Here is a 19,487-nt window from a genome sequence, read left to right on the forward strand (position 1 = left end):
ATGGCTGATACCAGGGGCACCCGGGTGGGTCAGTTGGTTAAGTGTCTGACTTGGGCTCAGGTCATGATCTCAGATTTTGTGAGTTCGAGCCCCACGTCGGGCTCTGTGCTGACAGCTCAGAGCCTGGAGCCTGCTTCGGATTTTCTGTCTCCCTGTCTCTCTGCCCCTCCCCTGCTTGTGCTCGCTCTCTCTCAAAAATAAATAAACATAGACCACAATAAAGCTAAACATCTCTTTCCCAGCCACTGGCTGCCAGAAACTCATTGAAGTGGACCATGAACGCAAACTTCGTAACTTTTGTGGTACGAATGGCCACAGAAGTTGCTGCTGATGCTGTAGGGGAAGAATGGAAGGGTTACGTGGTCTGAATCAGTGGTGGCAATGACAAACAAGGCTTCCCCATGAAGCAGGATGTCTTGACCCATGGCCGTGTCCGCCTACTGCTGAGTAAGGGGCATTCCTGCTACCGACCACGGAGGACTGGAGAAAGAAAGCGCAAATCTGCTCGGGGTTGCATCGTGGATGCCAATCTCAGTGTTCTCAACTTGGTCATCGTGAAAAAAGGGGAGAAGGATATTCCTGGACTCACTGATACCACCGTGCCTCATCGCCTGGGGCCCAAGAGAGCTAGCAGAATCCGCAAGCTTTTCAGTCTCTCGAAGGAAGATGATGTCCGCCAGTATGTTGTGAGAAAGCCCCTAAACAAAGAAGGTAAGAAACCTCGAACCAAAGCACCCAAGATTCAGCGTCTTGTTACGCCACGTGTCCTCCAACACAAACTTCGTCGGCGCATTGCTTTGAAGAAGCAGCGCACGAAGAAAAAACAAGGAAGAGGCTCAGAAGATGCTAAGCTTTTGGCCAGAATGAAGGAGGCCAAAGAAAAGCGCCAGGGACAGATTGCCAAGAGACGGAGGCTGTCTTCTCTGACAGCTTCTACCTCAAAGTCTGAGTCCAGTCAAAAATGAGATCGTTGTAAGAGGAACAAATAAATAAGATCAGACATCAAACCACCTTTATTGCTTTTCTTCATTCAGAAGAAACAGACAAATGGAGAGAAACTCCAGTCACAGGAAAGGGAGTATTGTCCATCTGATGGCGTACGAAGCGTGCGGGAGATCCCGTCAAGTGGAGGGGCTGAGACCACACTGGGACAGTGGTAGAGATGGCCAGGACGGCGTTCTGGGGGGGAATGGGTGGACAGGTCAGGAAAGGATTCTGAGCAGAATGTCCGTTGCTTTTTTAGTGAGTCATGGAACAACTTGGGGGAAATAAAGGAGACTATTAAATAAATAAATAAATAAATAAATAATTGCCTAGACAAAGAAGTGGAGGGGAAGAGAGACATATCTCCCTTTCAGAAGAATTCTGAATACTTTATGTAAAATCTCAAGAAGAAGGAGCAGAAGTCCCCCCTCCTTAAGTGTGGGCTGTATATAGTGACTTCGGAGAGGACTGTGCAGAAAGGCGGGAAAAGAAGTGACGATTCAATGGGACAACCTGACAAATAGCACCTCAGCTAGGTGCTCAGAGTCAATATCAACAGTGATAAATCTGTAACCCCAGCCAACTTGGGAGAAAAACATCAGACAGATTCCCATAGAGGGACATCCTGCAAAATGCTTGACCAGTACTGATCAAAATTATCAAGGTCATCAAAAACAGGAAGCCAGAAAAACAGTCACACCAAGAAGAGCCTAAGGAGACAGGGTAACTAAATGTAATGTGGTATCGTGGATGGAATGCTGGAACAGAAAAAAGGCCTAAACTAAATCTAAATAAACTATGGACTTCAATTAATAACAATGTATCAATATTGGCTCATTACTTATGGTAAATATATCATACTAATGTAAGATGTTAATAGTAGGGGAGAAACTAAGTGTGGCATACATGGGAACTCTGTACTATCCTCTCCATTTTTCTGTACATCTAACATGGTTTTAAGAAGTACAATTTATTCAAACAAACAAACAAACGAACAAAGCACTGCCTCCTCCAGCTCGGGAGAACAAGAGTCACGAGAGCCTTTGGGCTGCGGTTATAGGCAGTGCCAGCATTTCCCATAGTTCTGAGGCTAAGGAAGCCCAGCCAGGTGCCACCAGCCCCATCCCCGACTTCTTCACGGGGTCAAGGTGAAAGGTCAGGTAGTCTCTTGATTTAAACCTAAGATGAGGGGAAAGGATATTTTCCCCAAGACCACCACCATCTGAAGTACAATCTAAGTGGGGCCTTGACCAGCCAGCCAGCCCTAGTCCCTAAGACTAAGCTCCCACCCAGCCTCCTGCCCACTACCCAACGTGGTCTACTGCTCCTTATTTTTCCCCACTTCCTCCCCTTCCCTGCCCCGCCCCCCCCCCCCCCCCGACCTCCATTCACAGAAGAGAATGGAAGACGGGAGATGGACCAACTTGGAGAAAAGCAGTCCCCAGCCCCAAATAAGCAAATACAGCAGGTCTCCCATGGTCTGGAGTCCTCTGAGCACCATGGGGTCAAGTAGGACGCTCATTGGTCATACTTGGCCAAGGAGACCAACATGACCAACTCAACTCCCATCATTTTGGAGGAGGTCTGTCCTTCCCATCACACCCCAAGAGAACTTTGAACCGCTGTGTAGGAAGGACAGAATTCCATCTTGAAATAGTTTAAGACTCTTGATGTCTTACAGTCAAGACAGAGGTGGTACACAAATCAGGAAGGCCTGTGTTGGAAACGCCCAGTGCAGAGTCTTTATATGTCTGTTTTATGTAAAGATACAGTATGTTCTGAACAGTGAGGGAAAAAAGGAGCATATCTTTACAGGTGACCCGTCCATACCCCTGTTGGACTTCCTTCTATCTTGTGGCCCTCACTTCCTTGCCACTCACACAGTCACACTATAGACTCTGTCATACCCCGGAAATGCTATAATCAAAACAAATTCAGGCCTCGGCTCTGACCCCAGCCACCTATCCCCCTAACCCTCTTCGTCTGTTACCCCACTAGACTAGTGTGTCACAAGAGACAAGGGCAAAAAGCAAGAGTAAGCATTCGGAAATATTTCTATCAATCTGACGTTGCTGCGAGACATCAGAGCGCTCTACCTGTGGGCACGGGGAGACCACATCGGGTGTTAAAGAATCCACACGGCAAGCAGCGTGGGCTGCCTATCAGGCATGCGCAGTAGGACGACACATTGGTCCCGTGATTTGAAAAGCTGCATCGTCTACTCCTCCACCTCGCCTATCTTCAACCTTGAAGCAGGTATTTCTTGCTGCTCCTGTAACCCACTCGTGGAGAACAAATTCTTCTCTGAGAGAAACACCTCAGAGTCCAGGCATTCACCTCTTCCCTTCTGGTTTCACGTCTTTCTCAACCCCACGGTGGATCCCAGAGGGAACCTCCATGAACATTCACACCATTCAGGGCGTCCCCCGGTCTCCACCAGGGGTGACTCCATTTCCGATTCAGGCTGCTGATTTGGTGCCGGGTTCCTGTGAGAGGACCACCCTTTGTGGGGGTGATGGAAACTGGAAATTCCCTCCAAGGAAGACCCAGCCCCTCCCCACGCCTTTCCCTGTTATAATACAACATGACAAACACACATTTATTACAAGGAAGTTGAAGCTCGTGTATCAGAGGTGCAGGAGGCCATGAAAGAGTATAGCTGTACACACATGCTGAAGCCAGGCGGTAGCTGGGCATCGTGTGTGTGTGTGTGTGTGTGTGTGTGTGTGGAGAGGTGGTCGGTGGGGGGAGGGGGAGGTTAATTATGTCCCTCTGGTCAAAATGGAAAAGACAGCTTCTCTTATCGTTTTTCTCAGACTGAGCAATTATTAGCGCCTGCAGGAAAGAAAGTAGCACAATCAGGGGTGAGCCTTCTTAGGGCCAAATCGGATCCTACGGTTCTGCAGCGGTTACTCTGGAACCTAGCCTCCCCACAAAAGAAACATCATTCCAAAGGAACCTCACTATGGATCAGACATCACTACATGTGTCACTGAATCAAACACTGAGCCTCTAATAGGAACCCCAGTAAAACATGGGCCTTGCCCCAAAGAGGGGGTTGGTTCCCGTTCTTCAGACAAACGGCCTGAAGCTTCAAGTCTTCGGGTTTCTGCCATGAAAGGATCTCTGCTGCCTTTGAGGCTACACATTTCCAAGCATGAGGTTTGTCCTTGTGGTTGGCTGCCTCCTCAGCATGTGGCACAGGGTCTGGCACACGGGAGGGGGCTTGGAAGGCAAGTGGATGCAGGCATGAGTTCCTGTGAAGCTATTGCCCTGTCCCCATCTTGGTTTCATTAACCTGCTCCTGGAGAAGGACTGTGCTGTCTATGGTCTGAATGTTTGCGTTCCCCCCGCCCCCAAAAAAATTCATGTCGAAATCCTCATGCCCAATGGGGGGTGTTAGGAGGTAGGGCTTTGGAGGTGATTGGGCCGTGGTGGCAGAGCCCTCATGAATGGGATTCATACCTTTATTAAAAAGGTCTGGGAGGGACGCCTGGGCGGCTCAGTCAGTTAAGCATCCTGTCAGTTCAGGTCATGATCTCTCGGTTCGTGAGTTCGAGCCCCACATCAGGCTCTGTGCTGACAGCTCAGAGCTTGGAGCCTGCTTTGGATTCTGTGTCTCCTTCTCTCTCTGCCCCTACTCCCGCTCACATTGTCTCTGTCTCTCTCTCTAAACGTTAAAAAAAAAAAAGTTCTGCAAGACCTCCCTGTCCCCTCCTGCCCTGTGAGGGACTGTGACCTGGAAGACAGCCCTTACCCTGCTAGTGCTGGCACCTGATCTCCGACTTCTAGGCTCCCAAACGGTAAGAAGTGTTGTTTATAAGTCACCCAATCTGAGGTATTTTGTTATGGCAGCCCGAAAGGACCAAGGGAGACTGCTTCTCCAAAAGCAGCAGCCCCAAATCTAGATCCGCTATGAAAAATACGCAGTGGTTTTCACGATCGCTGGAAATAACGGACCCTACTGAGCACATACAGACCTATTTTTTTTTTTTTATCACATTTCTTTATTTTTGAGAGGCAGAGAAAGACAGAGCACAAGTGGGAGAGGGGCAGAGTGAGAGGGAGACACAGAATCCGAAGTAGGCTCCAGGCTCTGAGCTGTCAGCACAGAGCCCGATGAGGGGCTTGAACCCACGAACCGCGAGATCATGACCTGAGCTGAGGCCGGACGCTCAACCGACTGAGCCACCCAGGTGCCCCACTTGCAGACCTATTTAGCTCCACAGCCTACCGTGGAGCATGAGGCTGCCCCACTGGGTCTTGAGAGCTCCAAAAACACAAGTCCATTTTTCAGTTGTTAGGGGCAAATGATAGTTCATTTCATTTCCCTTTCCTTTCTGGCCCAACTATGGTCTCTTACCGGTAACACCGCAATTGTAGGGCCCAAACACTTGGCGTTTGGAAACTAAAATTGGCACATAGAGTTTAAAAGTCTCAATGTAAACGGCACTAAAATCTCCACTTCAGCTTTCCACTAGGAAGCCCGGCTGCCCTGAACCCCCTGGCAACATGACAACACTCCTGGATGTGCCCCCATGCCAACAGCTGGAATCCCCACCTTTCGAAGGCAGGCAGCTTTGTCAACAGTGAATTATCAGCCTTGTGTGGGGCTGGTCATGCTGCTATTCCTGTGCTTTAAAAAAAAATTATCTTTAGTTTAGCTCTTTCGTTATCAGTTTAGTTTGTTTGGGTTCAAGGCTCGACCTTTCAATGTGTAGAGCTGCATATGTGCGTTAACATTGTTTCTAGTCTAGGACTTCCCAGCAGCTGAGGCTTGAAGATATGCATTATGGTTTTAAGGATGCCTATTGCAACAGCAGATCCACGTACAACAACGCACTCAAAACGTGTCTGTGCAGGGATATTTCATGTGTGACTCGCTGTCTATAAATCGGTGCTGTTTAAATTACTTGCAGCAATGCTCCCTGGGACAACACGTGCACTAAATTCTCCGCCACGTGATTTCAAGACATGTAAAAATACACTTTTCCACTTCCAGGACATTGTTGTATAACACAAGTCTTTGTAAATGAAGTCCACAACACTTGTGCTGCATTAATCTACAGATCTTTACTGCTGAGTGTGTTTCCCAGCTGAAAAGCCCACGGGGGGCGGGGGGGGGGGGGGGCAGATGGGCCCGGAGCCTTGACACATGTCACAGGCTCAAACTTCTCCATTCGGAGCAGACACTTGTGCTAGTATCTGTGTCACTTTCCAGAAGAACAGATGCTGCCAGAACATTCTCCACACATTTGCAACATGCTATCAGGCCCACCAGGTTTTCCCAGAACCGAGGGAGATGTTCCACGAAAGTGAACCGTGCCTACAACCTGCCAAAGTGCTCCTCCGGCATTCCCTGGCAACTTTCTCATGCCAGATTCAAAGACCTTGGCACCAAGATGAACTGAAGACTCGTCAGAGGCATCAACCACCTCACTCCCGCCCTGAGACTCATCCAGAGAAAGTTCCTCCTTCCCAGCCTCGCACCTAGGAAAGCGGGGTCTACGGGCCTATGAGGTAGGGGGATCTTCCCTGATCCTTTGATGCTACAGCAGCAAAGTCTCTCCTGAAGTTCTCTCTCAGAAGTTCAAGTCCCAGCCTTGCCACAACCTCAGAGTGCCCCCAAACCATGCGGGCTTCACTTTTCCTATCTGTCAAATGAGAAAACTATATGAAGGGAAGCAGAATATACCACCCTAAAATCTATCTCGTTGGCATATCGATTATTGAAGCTGGTCGTTTTTTGAGGTTTTTTTTTTTTTTTTTGGTTTTTTTTTTTTTAACGTTTATTTATTTTTGAGACAGAGAGAGACAGAGCATGAACAGGAGAGGAGCAGAGAGAGAGGGAGACACAGAATCCGAAACAGGCTCCAGGCTCTGAGCTGTCAGCACAGAGCCCGACGCGGGGCTCGAACTCACGGACTGCGAGATCGTGACCTGAGTCGAAGTCGGACGCTTAACCGACTGAGCCACCCAGGCGCCCCAAAGCTGGTCGTTTTTAAGAAACAGAAGACACAGGTGAAGTTCTAAAAACTGAGTAAAAGTTCCTTTTAGTAGGAGATTAACATTGATAAGGAAAATCTCCACTTATAAGAGTGTCTCCCTCTTATTGTACCAGGAATAAGGGAATGACTCAATCTCTAGAATCTCTTATCAACAGAGGGCAAAAACTTACATCTGTACAACCACCTTACCCATGTTTACGGTGCTTTTCTCGTAGTCTCCCATAACTGACTTGCCACCCCCAGCATCCTCTTCTGTCTTTAGCTGAAGGGTTTTTATTTTTTAAACGTTCATTCATCTTTGAGAGACAGAGAGAGACACAGCATGAGCGGGGGAGCTGTCAGCACAGAGCCCGATGCGGGGCTCGAACTCACGGACCGCGCGATCATGCCCTGAGCCGAAGTCGGCCGCTTAACCCGACTGAGCCACCCAGGCGACCCTAAAGATGGTATTTGGCTTTGGCCATTTCTAGGAGTTACTCATTTTTCCTGGGTCTCTCCTGCGGAGGTGGAAAATTTTTTTCCCTTTTAGGTCCTTTAGCTCGTCGAATAATTAAATTGACATAAACCAGATTAATAGGAGAAAAACAAATTTACTTACATATGTATGGGAGCCCTGTGAAATATGAGACCCAAAGAACAGCCCGGTAGCTGAAGTTTATATAACATCCTGAGCTAAGGCAAGGTTGGGATACGAAGAGGAGGTGGGCATTTGCAGGAAGGCAGAAGAGATGAACGAAAAACAAAGATTTCCCCAGTATGTGCACAGTGAAGGAAACCATCGACAAAATGAAAAGGCAACCTACTGAATAGGAGAAGAGATTTGCAAATAATGGACCCAATAAGTGGTTGATGCCTAAAATATAAAAAGAAATTCTACACCACCAAAAACACCTCACGAAGAATCTTGTTTAAAAAATGAGAAGCCCTGAATAGATATTCTTCCAAAGAAGACATACAGATGGCCAACAGACATATGAAAAGATGTTCGATATCACAAGTCATTAGGGAAATGCAAATCAAAACCACAACGAGATATCATTGTGTCAGGAAGGCTAAAATCAAAAAGACAAGAAAGAACAAGTGTCGGTGAGCATCTGGAGAAAAAGGAAGCCTCGGAACATAGTTGGTAGGAATGTAAATTGGTGCGGCCATTGTAGGAAATAGCATGGAGCTTCCTCCATACTACCATATGATCCAGTATTTGTCCTACTGGGTATTTACCACCCCCCCCAAAAAGCGAAAACGCTAATTTGAAAAAATATATACACCCCTATTTTTTTCTGCAGCATTGTTTACAACAGCCAAGATATGGAAGCAACCTGAGTGTCCATCAACAGATGAATGGACAAGGAGGATGTGGTGTAATTATACAATGGTATGTCACCCAGCCATAAAAAAAAAAAAAAAAAAAAAAAATGAGATCTTTAGGTCATGATCAATGGTTCGTGGGATCCAGCCCGATGTCAGGCTCTGTGCTGACAGTGTGGACCCTGTCTGGGATTCTCTCTCTCCCTTCTTCTCTCCCCCTCCTCCTCGTGCACTCTCTCCCAATCTCTCTCTCCCTCCTTTTCTCTCAAAATAAATAAACTTAGGGGCGCCTGGGTGGCGTAGTCGGTTGAGCGTCCAACTTCAGCCAGGTCACGATCTCGCGGTCCGTGAGTTCGAGCCCCGCGTCAGGCTCTGGGCTGATGGCTCGGAGCCTGGAGCCTGTTTCCGATTCTGTGTCTCCCTCTCTCTCTGCCCCTCCCCCGTTCATGCTCTGTCTCTCTCTGTCCCAAGAAATAAATAAACGTTGAAAAAAAAATTAAAAAAATAAATAAATAAACTTAAAAAAAAAAAAAAAGACGTCGCCATTTGCAACAACATGAATGGACCCAGAGGGTATTATGCTAAGTGAATTAAGTCACACAAAAACAAACACCATAAGATTTCCCTTATATGTGGAGTCTAAAAAACAAACAAACAAACAAACAAGAAACAGACTCAAATGCATAGAACAAAGTGGCTGTTGCCAGAGGAGATGGATAAAATAGATAAAGGGGATTAAGAGGTACAAATGTCCAGTTATAAACAAAAAGTCACAGGGAGTAAAAGTACAGCACGGGGATTATAGTCAACAATATTATAATAATGTTGTCTGGTGACAATCTACACAGATCGTGAGGAGCACTGAATAATGTATAAAATTGTTGAATCATTATGTTGTACATCTGAAACCAACATAACACTGTACATTAATTATAACTCAAATTTTTAAAAAAGGGTAGCCTGTTATGCAGTTAAGTTTCTTAGGCAAAAAGGAATCTCTGCCTGGCTCTGGCTCAGTCGGTTAAGCGTTTGGCTGCAGCCCAGGTCATGATCTCGCGGTCCGTGAGTTCGAGCCCCGTGTCGGGCCCTGTGCTGACAGCTCGGAGCCTGGAGCCTGCTTCGGATTCTGTGTCTCCTCTCTCTCTCCCTGCTCACCTTCTCTCTCTCTCTCTCTCTCTCTCTCAAAAATAAACATTAAAAATAAAGAAAAAATGAATCTCTGCTAGCAGCTTTCTTCCTGGTACAGGCACCCTTTCCAATATAAATTCAGGCAGTTGAAAGGGAGCTATCCGAATCTGCTGGGTCTTAAATATTTTTAGCTCAAAATAATCTTCATGCCAAGGAGGCACATTGCAGGAAGACTTGTTCTGAACCCCTTCATTCCTGTGTATACGAGAGCTATCCATGTTATTAAACTTTTTTGTCCCATTAATGTTTCACATCAATTATTAGAACAGCCAAAGAACCTGGAAGGAAAAACTCGTCCACTCTACATACACAAGATAGAGTCGAAGCGCCTTTCTTGCCCTGAGTGGGAGTTCTTGTGTTCCTTTGTCCACTTTTACACCTGTGAATGGCTCTCCGGGACACCCATGTAACTGTGTCCTGGGCACATACGTGAGGAATTGCCTGGGCTGTATTGTGTGTATGTGCTGGGGGGAGGGGAGACCCTAGAACAATATCCTCCCCCCATCCCTCCTCAATAGGCGGAAGCCACTGGCTTCCTCCCTTTCCTGCCTCCTGCCTCCTGCCTGCTTACAAGACTGAGGACCAGAGGGAGAAGAGGAGGTGGGAAATCAGTCCAACAGTCCCTAGGTCTGTCCTTACAACTCTCCCCCACCTCAAGTGACCCCATTCCAGGGCCTTCCAGGCCACACCCATCCCCAGCCTTGGGGGGTGCCGGACTGGGGGGGTGTGCAGAAGCAGGATAAGTCCTCCCCACCCCTTCCCTGCCATCCCTCCCACCCAAGCCACCTCATTTCCTCTTCCTCCCCAGCACCAACACAAACTAATCAGTACAGGCTGACCAGCCAGTCCCAGAATAGCTGACCGGAGGCCCCGCTTGTCCTGGCCGACCTGGTCAGCCTCCAGAGTATGGTCTGGCTGGGGCCCCTTTTGCTGATCCCCAACCTCTTTCTGGCTTCTCATGTTGGTAAGTCTCCCCCAAGCCACCCCACGCCCCCCAGCCCCCAAAGCCCTGATTTTCTCCTAGGAAACCTTATCGTCACTGTCATCACCTTCATCCGCTCCCCAATCAGCTAGAAAGTGGGATCAAGGCCTCTAAAACCCAGGCAGGCACTAGAAACCATTGTAGCCTAGAATTGGGAGTAGAGCAGCTATTGACTGAGTTAGATTTTAGGATCAGTAAAGAGCAGCAGGGCCGATGGGGGCCCCTGCAGTTTTCAGTGGGTGCTCATATGTTGCTTCAGTGTGTTGGAGTCATTCAATTATTCATTTGACAAACATTTATCTAGCACCAATAATATTCCAGGAGCTGTGCTACAGGCCATTGGTTGAAAGGCAGACAGCTTCCAGGTCTATACAACAGATTATATGATGCTGACCTCCTATGGCTGTCATGGGGTTTAAATGAGGTAATTTATGCACAGCGTCCAATGCCCAGTTGTTAGGTAAGGACTCCTGGATAAGTAGTAGCTGATTCCTTCATTTATGGCCAAAGAGCATTAGAATGCAAAGACTATCTTTGAGTGGTAGTCGGGGATGTGGGACATGGGGTGAAGGATAGAGACAGACACAAGTAGCTCCACAGGAGCACTGAGAAGGAGTCAGCTACTCTGCTTGAGGGCAATAGATGACAAGGGAGTCCACAAAGCCTTCACTAAGAGCGGTGGCCTTCACTCCAGGCAGCCAGAACAGTAGCTGCAAGTCTCAGAGATATGGAAGTGCATGCGAGAGAAGTTTCGTGGAGGGAACTCAGCAGGAGGGGCAGAGTGTGAGCAAAGAGGGGCCCAAGGGCATGCCCTGTATCCTGAGAGCAATGGGGAGCCGTGGGAGGGTTGCAGACCAGACAGTCACAAGGTCTTAGATGGATCACTTTAGAGGATGAGTTGGGGAAGGAGGAGTATAGCTATTGGGATGATCCAGGTCAGTATGGGTGAGGGCTAAACAAGGGTGGGCCGAGAGATGGGGGTGAAGTCAAGAGGCTTTAAGGAAATGGAATCTGCAGAATCTTGAGACTGATTGCGGCAGCCAGCATCCCGCTTAGAGGTGTGGAGTTTACAGTCAGGCAGCCTGGCTCTGCCAGTTATTAATTGTATGCCCTTGGGCAAGTGGCGTCTCTGAGGCTTCGTTCACTGGCTATAACAGTGGAGTAATAACACCCATGACCCACAATAGTTGTGATAAAATGAGAGAACATGAAATGCCTGGCATATAATTGGCCTCCAATAAGCATTATTGTGAAAGTAAGGACATGAGAGGACTCCACAAAGTTCGTGTCTCAGGTGATTGGTGCCGTCTGTTGAGTCAGGGAGCACGAGGGAGAAGCAGTATTGGGGAGAGCTGACAGAAACGCAGGCCCAAGCGGACAGGCTGTCCCAGGGTTGTTGACTCAGAGGTGATAGTTACAGCCAGGGGAGGACATGAGCTTGCTCCAGGAAGCCTGTAGAATAATTACTATTACCCTCGTCTGTAAATGGAAAGACATCAATTTCACCGGGGGATGTGAAGATCCAATGGGAAACAGGTGCTCCGGCATATGGTGGGCGGTCAGTAAACGCTAACTCCATTTATTCGTGGTAGGCTTTGGAAGAATAGTAATTGATAAGCTAAGTGGCATTTAAACTAGCTAATTGCTTGGCAGTTACCAGGCAGGGGCCGAAAAGGAGGGGCTCCCTTCCTTTCTGCCCCGCAACCACCCGGCTGCAGAAGTCCACCTCTCTCTTAGACCCCACCTTAAAGCCCAGCCCCACAAGCCTGTCTAGATGTCTGCAGAGGCAGGGAGGGCTTTCTCTCCAAGGCGATTCTGTTCTCCATGGCTCTCCTGGCCCTCACCCTCTGGTGGGGGGCAGGGAGAGCGGCTGCCCTCCGCGGAACAGCTTGAGGCAGGTCCGGACTCAAGGGGGGCTGCCAGGGAATTAAAAAGTGAGGAAACGGAGACAGAGAGCATAGATCATTCTTTCCGAAGCTGGGCCGCAAAGGGCAGCCATCTGGCAGGAGAAGGGGGGGGGAGGGGGGGCACGAGGAGGCCAGAGAAGAGGCTTTGTTTCGATTTTAGGACGAAGAGACCTGGGGGCGGGGGAAGGGGCCAGTGCGCCGGCGGGAAAGAGGAAGGGAGGGGAGGGAAACCCTCGGCGGAGCGCGGGGCGGGCCGGGGACCCCGTCGGATGGAGGACTTGGCGTCCCCGCCGCAGGCGCCGCGGTGGACCTGACGCTGCTGGCCGACCTGCGCCTCGTCGAGCCCCGGCGCTTCTTCCTGACCTGCGTGTCCGGGGAGGCCGGGCCGGGCCGGGGTGCCGACGCCTGGGGCCCCCCTCTTATGCTGGAGAAGGACGACCGCATAGTGCGCACGCCACGGCCCGCGCAGCCCCCGCACCTGGTGCGCAACGGCTCGCACCGCATCACGCTGCGCGGCTTCTCGCAGCCCTCGGACCTGGTGGGCGTCTTCTCGTGCGTGGGCGGCGCGGGGCGCACGCGCGTCCTCTACGTGCACAACAGCCCGGGAGGTGAGTCGGGCCCCGTGGGGCGGGGACGGGGACGGGATGGGGGGGGGGGGGGGCGACGTTGACCTCTGACCTCACCCTCCACCCCGCAGCGCACCTGCTCCCGGACAAGGTCACACACACGGTGAACAAAGGCGACACGGCCGTGCTTGCCGCACTTGTGCACAAGGAGAAGCAGACAGATGTGATTTGGAAGAGCAACGGTGAGAGGGGTGTCTGAACAGGTTGGGCAGGTAAACCTACCTGCCCGAACACCTCCATGCCCTCAGCCTTCCCAGCGTTAGCCACTTACACAGCTTTCAGCATGAAACACCTGTTACCCTCTCCCCCACCAACCTCTGCCCTGGATCAGGTCCTTGATAAGCGTCTGTGCCCATCTCTTTAACTCTGGGCTGTTCTCCTCCTCTTGCACCCAGAGGACTAGCAGCCTTGGGGTTGGCTGCCTTCTTCCCTGTTACACCCAAATCAGCATTGTGTTAAATCCTCACCTTTGACTCTCCCCCGGGAGTTAGCAGATGCTGTCACATTTGCTCACCTGGCAGGGAGCAGCAATTCCCAAGGGGAAGAAGAGAACTGGTAACTCGGCCCAGGATTGCCCCCACCCTGGTCCTATCAGGCCCTCTGGCCACCCCATGGGAGGAAGCCGATATTCTGTGTGGCCCCAAAGACTTAGCCCTCAGACCCACAGCCCTTTGGCTGCCTTTTGCCTCCCTGGGCTCCTGAGGGAAGAGGACCCTTCCCTTGGGCCAAGGGGTTTGCCTCCTGAGCACCAGGCCCCCTAAACTAATGAGAGGTCTGAGAGAGTCAAGTAGACCTGGGCTCCCTACAGTCCAGTCCTGGGCAAAGAGGCAAAAAGGAGGTGGGACAGGGAGAGGGATTCTAGTATTTGGGTCTGCAGGTCCTGGAGGAAGAGGCTTCTGGGAGAAGTCTCTAAGTAGATAACCTTTGAACTGTGCCTAGAATGAGACATGAGAATTAGCCACACGAAGGAGGAGGGAAGGACATTCCAGGAGGAGGACTGGCTAAGAGCAAAGGCAGGAAGTGCCAAGATACCATAGTGTTTCTAGGAGAGAAACCAGCAGTTCCAGAACTCAGGAATGTTAGGAATCAGGCAGGGTGCGGAGAGGTATGAGGCCAAAGGGCCAAGCGGTGGCCAGACTGGTGAACACCATGTGCTAAGGAGCCAATAATCAGGGAGGAATCTGAGCAGGGGGTGCTGCAGAGGCTTCTGTTGGGGAAAATCCCACTGGCTGCTGAGTGAAGGATGACTAGGAAAGCGGGGAGCGGGGATGGAGGCAGAGAGTGCCTTCCGGAAGGCCGTGGTGGTGGTGGTGGCCTTGAGTGTGGAAAGAACTGGACTGCTTTAGGAGATGAGGAGGAGCCAGACTGAGCAGGACCTGGTGACTTACTGGGGGTTGGTAGAGCATAGAGCAGAGGATGTATGCCAACTTTCTGGCTTGGGGACAGATCCTGGCTGGTGCCTCGGCCCAGTTCTGGCCACTTGTACGAGGCTCACACTGATGTGTCCTGGGCACTGGCTGTCACCGGCGCTGAGGCCCCTGACCCATTTATGCCTCCAGGATCCTACTTCTATACCCTGGACTGGCATGAGGCCCAAGATGGGCGGTTCCTGCTGCAGCTCCCAGATGTGCAGCCACCGTCGAGCGGCATCTACAGTGCCACCTACCTGGAAGCCAGCCCCCTAGGCAGTGCCTTCTTCCGGCTCATCGTGCGGGGTTAGGAGCAGAGGGCAGAGGTGGTGGGTGGCATGGGAGGCTGGGAGCCCCGTGGGCACTTCGTGTGGGCTGCCAGGGCTGCCTCAGTCCTCGGCAGCACCGGTAGGTGGGTGACAGCAACTGGCTGAGAGCACATTCCTTCAGGCTGCGGGGCAGGGCGCTGGGGACCAGACTGTACCAAGGAATGCCCAGGCTGCCTGCATGGAGGTGTCTGCCATGACCTGGATGGCGAGTGTGTGTGCCCCCCTGGATTCACGGGTACCCGCTGTGAGCAAGGTAAGGAGGGTGGGGAGCTAGGACCTCGGCGGGAGAGGGTGCCTGGCTGGGGGAAGATTCTTGAACCAAGAGCATGGGTGGTGAGAATGCCCGGCAGGACCTGGACTTTGAGGCCCAACAGTGGACCCCGTGCCCACATGTCTGGTTTCTAGCCTGCAGAGAGGGCCGTTTTGGGCAGAGCTGCCAGGAGCAGTGTCCAGGCACATCGGGCTGCCGGGGTCTCACCTTCTGCCTCCCAGACCCTTATGGCTGTTCTTGTGGATCTGGCTGGAGAGGACACCAGTGCCAGGAAGGTATGGGCTGACCTGCCAGCCACAGTCCCTGACCCGGAGAGCCAGCCACATACTAGACCTGGACCCTCCCCTTTGGCTCTCGTTGACACACCCGTGCCCTCTCCACCCAGCCTGGCATCACCCAGGCCCCAGCTGTGCCCTCATTGCCCCTGGCCTATGTCCCTCTAACCACAACCCCTCTGTTCCCAGCCTGTACCCCTGGCCACTTTGGGGCAGATTGCCGCCTCCAGTGCCAGTGTCAGAATGGCGGGACCTGTGACCGCTTCAGCGGCTGCGTGTGCCCCTCCGGATGGCATGGAATGCACTGTGAGAAATCCGGTATGATCCGTCAAAACAAGTCAACCTTCACCAGACATCTCTCCCTGGCTCAAGGTCCCGCCCTCAGGAAGCTCACGGTCCAGGAAAAGTTCTCAGTGCCCAGCCCACATCACCCATACGGGGATGGGCTGCAGCCGAGACTTGGGGGGAGGGCCAAGAGGAGGCCCCTGGCCAGGCTGAGTTTCGGAGGGGGCTTCGGTGAAGAGGTGAGATCTGAGATGGGGTATAAGGATGAGAGCCACATGGCTGGGGAAGGAGCACGGGCAAAGGCCCAGGGGCTGAAGACTCAGGGTCGGGTGCCAGGACGGTGGAGTACGGGGCGGGGGGGGGGGGGGGGGTTGGGGGGGGGGGAGTGGTCAGAGGAGTCAAGCCTCGGGGACTTGGAACGGCAGGCTACCATGACAGGGGCAGGAGGGAATTGCTGAAGAGGCAGAAGGCAGTCAGCTTGCTGTGAGAGAGGACCCAGGCAGCTGGGTGGGGAGTGGAGGCAGGAGACCCCAGAGGGTCTGTAACAGAGCCCAGAAGCGAGTGAGGCCTGAACCGGTGTTCGGGCTGTGAGGCCGGCGAGGGGCCTGCTTTGGCTGAGAGAGGATATCAGGTCGGGGGTGCAGGAGGTAGACCCTGCGGCTGACCAGAGGTGGGGTGCCAGGGCCCTGTAGGACTCTGCTGGCAGACAGCCTTGAGCGACCGAGGCGATGGTGATGCCTCTGCCAAGATGCAGGCCACACGACCAGGGGCACCCTGGCGGTCGGCGTCTGCCTCGCGGGGGCTCCAGCATGTGTCCTTCCTCTCCCTAGACCGGATCCCCCAGATCCTGGATGTGGCCTCGGAGCTGGAGTTCAACTTGGAGACGACGCCCCGGATCAACTGTGCGGCCGCAGGGAACCCCTTCCCGGTGCGGGGCAGCATGGAGCTCCGAAAGCCGGACGGCACAGTCCTCCTGGTCAGCCCCCCGCCCTTGACCCCAGGCCCCCCATCCCGCCAGCCTCACGGTTGCTCCCTCAGACCCCTGACCCCTCAGGGCTTTCTCTAGGCGCTACCCGCTGGCCCGACCACAGGTCAGATGGGGTCAGGCTAATTGCTGAGAAACTACCACTGGTCTTCTGTCCCCTCATCCGTCCCCACATCTGTCACATGGGTGCACATTCTCTATGGTCTGCCCCCTTTCCCTGTCTCTCTCAGTCCACCAAGGCCATTGTGGAGCCAAATAGGACCACAGCTGAGTTCGAGGTACCTCGCTTGGCCCTCGGGGACAGTGGGCTCTGGGAGTGCCGTGTGTCTACGTCTGGTGGCCAAGACAGCCGACGTTTCAGGGTTAATGTCAAAGGTCAGTGATGTCCTGGGGCCATGGAGGATGGGCAGTGGGCAGAGTGGGCACTAGGTGATGCCGCTAAGACTGGGCATTGTAGAAGGAAGAGAGAGGACATCTAAGGTCACCGCCCAGGACCAAGCAAAGAAGAGGTCTGGGCTGGACAGTGTCAGAGCAGGAACACAGCTCAGTGCTATCTGCAAAGGACATCCCATGCCCTAGAAACGGGATACCCTCCTGCCTGGCCATGCTGGCCCTCTCCACCTCTTCACAGCCCCTGCACGCAGCATCCCTTTAGCTCTGCCTCTGGGATGCTGCTTCCTGCTCTGAGTCATACCCCAGGGCTCTCAGTGCCAGGACAGGGGAGCACATGGGACGCCTAAGCTCAGAGGGTAACCTGCTGCCCAGAGGAGCTGCATAGGGTTTCCCCAGTGAGTAGGGAGGGAGTGCCCAGGATGGCCCAGAGTGGAGTCATCCAGCCCAGCTCAGGCGTCTCTTCACCTTCTCCAGCATCATAAGCCCTGGCTTCTCTTTTCTTTTTTTTAATTTATTTATTTTGAGAGAGGTGGGGAGAGGCAGAGAGACAGGGAGAGAGAGAATCCCCAGTAGGCCCTGTGCTGTCAGTGCAGAGCCCGATGCGGGGCTCAAAGGGGCTCAGTCTCACGAATCGTGAGATCACGACCTGAGCCGAAATCGAGAGTCAGACAGACGCTTAACTGACTGAGCCACCCAGGTGTCCCCTGGCTCCTCTTGCCCTCTGCTCCTGACAGCCCACCCCCGTGACAGAAGCCCAGACCTCCCTCATCTTCCTCTTCCTTCCCACTGGCTCACCGCCACCCCTCCCACAACTTTGTGGCTGCCCCACCAGCAGGAAACATCAGTGTGGCCAGGCTCCACCTTCAGCCTGTGTCTTCTCCCCAGGCATCTGACCTAGGCAACACGGGTTCGAATCCTCCCCACAAATCCCTGGCTCTGTCGCCTTAAGCCAGCTGCTTAGTCCCTCACTGCTTATTTCTCTCTACAGTGAGGACATCAGCGTTACACTAGCTAGGATTGCTGTGAAGCAAGTTAGATGATACCTTTAATGCATTTAAGTTGCATTTAAGTTAGATGATGCGTTTAAGCCCTTAGCACAGTGCCTAACACAGGGCCTGTGCTGGATAAATGTTGGCATTTATTGTCATGATTCTTAAAGGGTCCTCTCCCAAGTTTCAGCTGTTCTCTGGCAATGCCCAGGCTTGATCTGCAGGCTAGACCACTCTCCTGAGCTCCAGACCCATGTGGTGGGACCTCCAGAAGTGGGGTTCTGGCTCTGAAGTCAGCGTGGAAGTTCCCTGGTGTATGACTCAAGGGCCCACTTCATCTCCATCCACCTCCTGGACAGCCCTAGGCACAGGGGGCTCCACAGATCCAAACCCGACCTTCATCTCACACCTCCTCATGATGTGCTCATTTCTGTCAGACACCACCGTTCCTCCCCGCCCACTGAGCTCTCAACCCCGCATCCTCTGCCCTGCCTCCTGCCCTCCCTCGCTTCCATCTACCCATTCCCCCATCCTTCCATCCTGCTTAGAAAAATCAGTCTGGAAAATGTTTGAAAGTGGCGAGGGAATCAGTCATGGCATTGATCTACTGATCTGGTAAGAAAAGCTAAGGCCAGGACAAGGGTGTCATGGCCATGGAATGAGGAAGCCAGGCAGGAACACAAAAGCTATTTGCAGTAGAATTGGCTGATTCTAGGTGGCCTGACCGACAGACCAAGTTCAAACACTGGTTGTACTTCCTGCTGGCTGCATGTCCTTAGGCAAGGTAGATGTCTCCGAACTTCAGTTTCTTCTCTCATAACCCAGGGTGAAAGCCCCATCTGAAAAGTAGCTGTGAGCAGTAGAGATTGTACATAGGAAGCAGCTGGGATAGAGCAGGTGCTTCATCACTGGCTACCTTTTTTTTCCCCCCAATTAAGAGAGTGACAAACGATAGGGGGAGGGGCAGAGAGTAGGCTGATGCCATGTTATCTCCCTGCCTTGGGTTTCAGCCCCCTCTGTCTCCCCTACACTGCGTGGACAGCATACCCTCCCCCAAACCCATCTAGCCATATCAGACCTCTTTTAATGTCTTTGGGGATACTCTCACATCCTCATTGCCAGATCTGTGTGCCCCGAGCTGCTTAGGGGGCAGAATGCTATCCTGCTTGAATGCTGGCCATTCCGGTCATCTGTTGAACTTGGTCTCTCCCCAGCCTAGAGGGGGCCCTGATCCAAACCAAGACCCAGAGATCTCTTTGGCCAGAGTAGAATCCTCTTATTTTTCTGAGGACTGGGCAGGCTGTCTGGGCCCTGCCTTACCTTGGGTCTCCTGGCAGTGCCCCCAGTGCCCCTGACTGCTCCGCGGCTCCTGGCCAAGCAGAGCCGCCAGCTCGTGGTCTCCCCACTGGTCTCCTTCTCCGGGGATGGACCTATCGCCTCCGTCCGCCTGCACTACAGGCCCCAGGACAGCACCATGGCCTGGTCCGCCATTGTGGGTGAGCAGGGAGACAGCTGGGGGCGGGAGGGGGGCTGGGGCAGGACAGGGGT

The 19,487-nt window shown here is 52.4% G+C and overlaps 1 protein-coding gene and 1 pseudogene across 1 annotated transcript in view; both read left to right on the forward strand.

The window, feature by feature from the left end:
* The window catches only part of LOC123596787, a 21,064-nt pseudogene continuing 1,577 nt past the window's right edge, over nt 1-19,487 (forward strand).
* TIE1 (tyrosine kinase with immunoglobulin like and EGF like domains 1) overlaps nt 10,297-19,487 on the forward strand; it is a 20,417-nt gene continuing 11,226 nt past the window's right edge. Inside the window, exons 1-10 of the mRNA XM_045476961.1 lie at nt 10,297-10,452; nt 12,674-12,985; nt 13,075-13,185; nt 14,563-14,718; nt 14,863-14,994; nt 15,147-15,287; nt 15,477-15,605; nt 16,403-16,548; nt 16,788-16,932; nt 19,277-19,435. Of these exons, the coding sequence (XP_045332917.1) occupies nt 10,395-10,452; nt 12,674-12,985; nt 13,075-13,185; nt 14,563-14,718; nt 14,863-14,994; nt 15,147-15,287; nt 15,477-15,605; nt 16,403-16,548; nt 16,788-16,932; nt 19,277-19,435 (1,489 nt within the window). The 5' untranslated portion in view covers nt 10,297-10,394. The remainder of the gene's footprint in view (nt 10,453-12,673; nt 12,986-13,074; nt 13,186-14,562; nt 14,719-14,862; nt 14,995-15,146; nt 15,288-15,476; nt 15,606-16,402; nt 16,549-16,787; nt 16,933-19,276; nt 19,436-19,487) is intronic.

This window comes from Leopardus geoffroyi, chromosome C1 (genome assembly GCF_018350155.1).
Source record: "Leopardus geoffroyi isolate Oge1 chromosome C1, O.geoffroyi_Oge1_pat1.0, whole genome shotgun sequence".
Lineage (NCBI taxonomy): Eukaryota > Metazoa > Chordata > Mammalia > Carnivora > Felidae > Leopardus > Leopardus geoffroyi.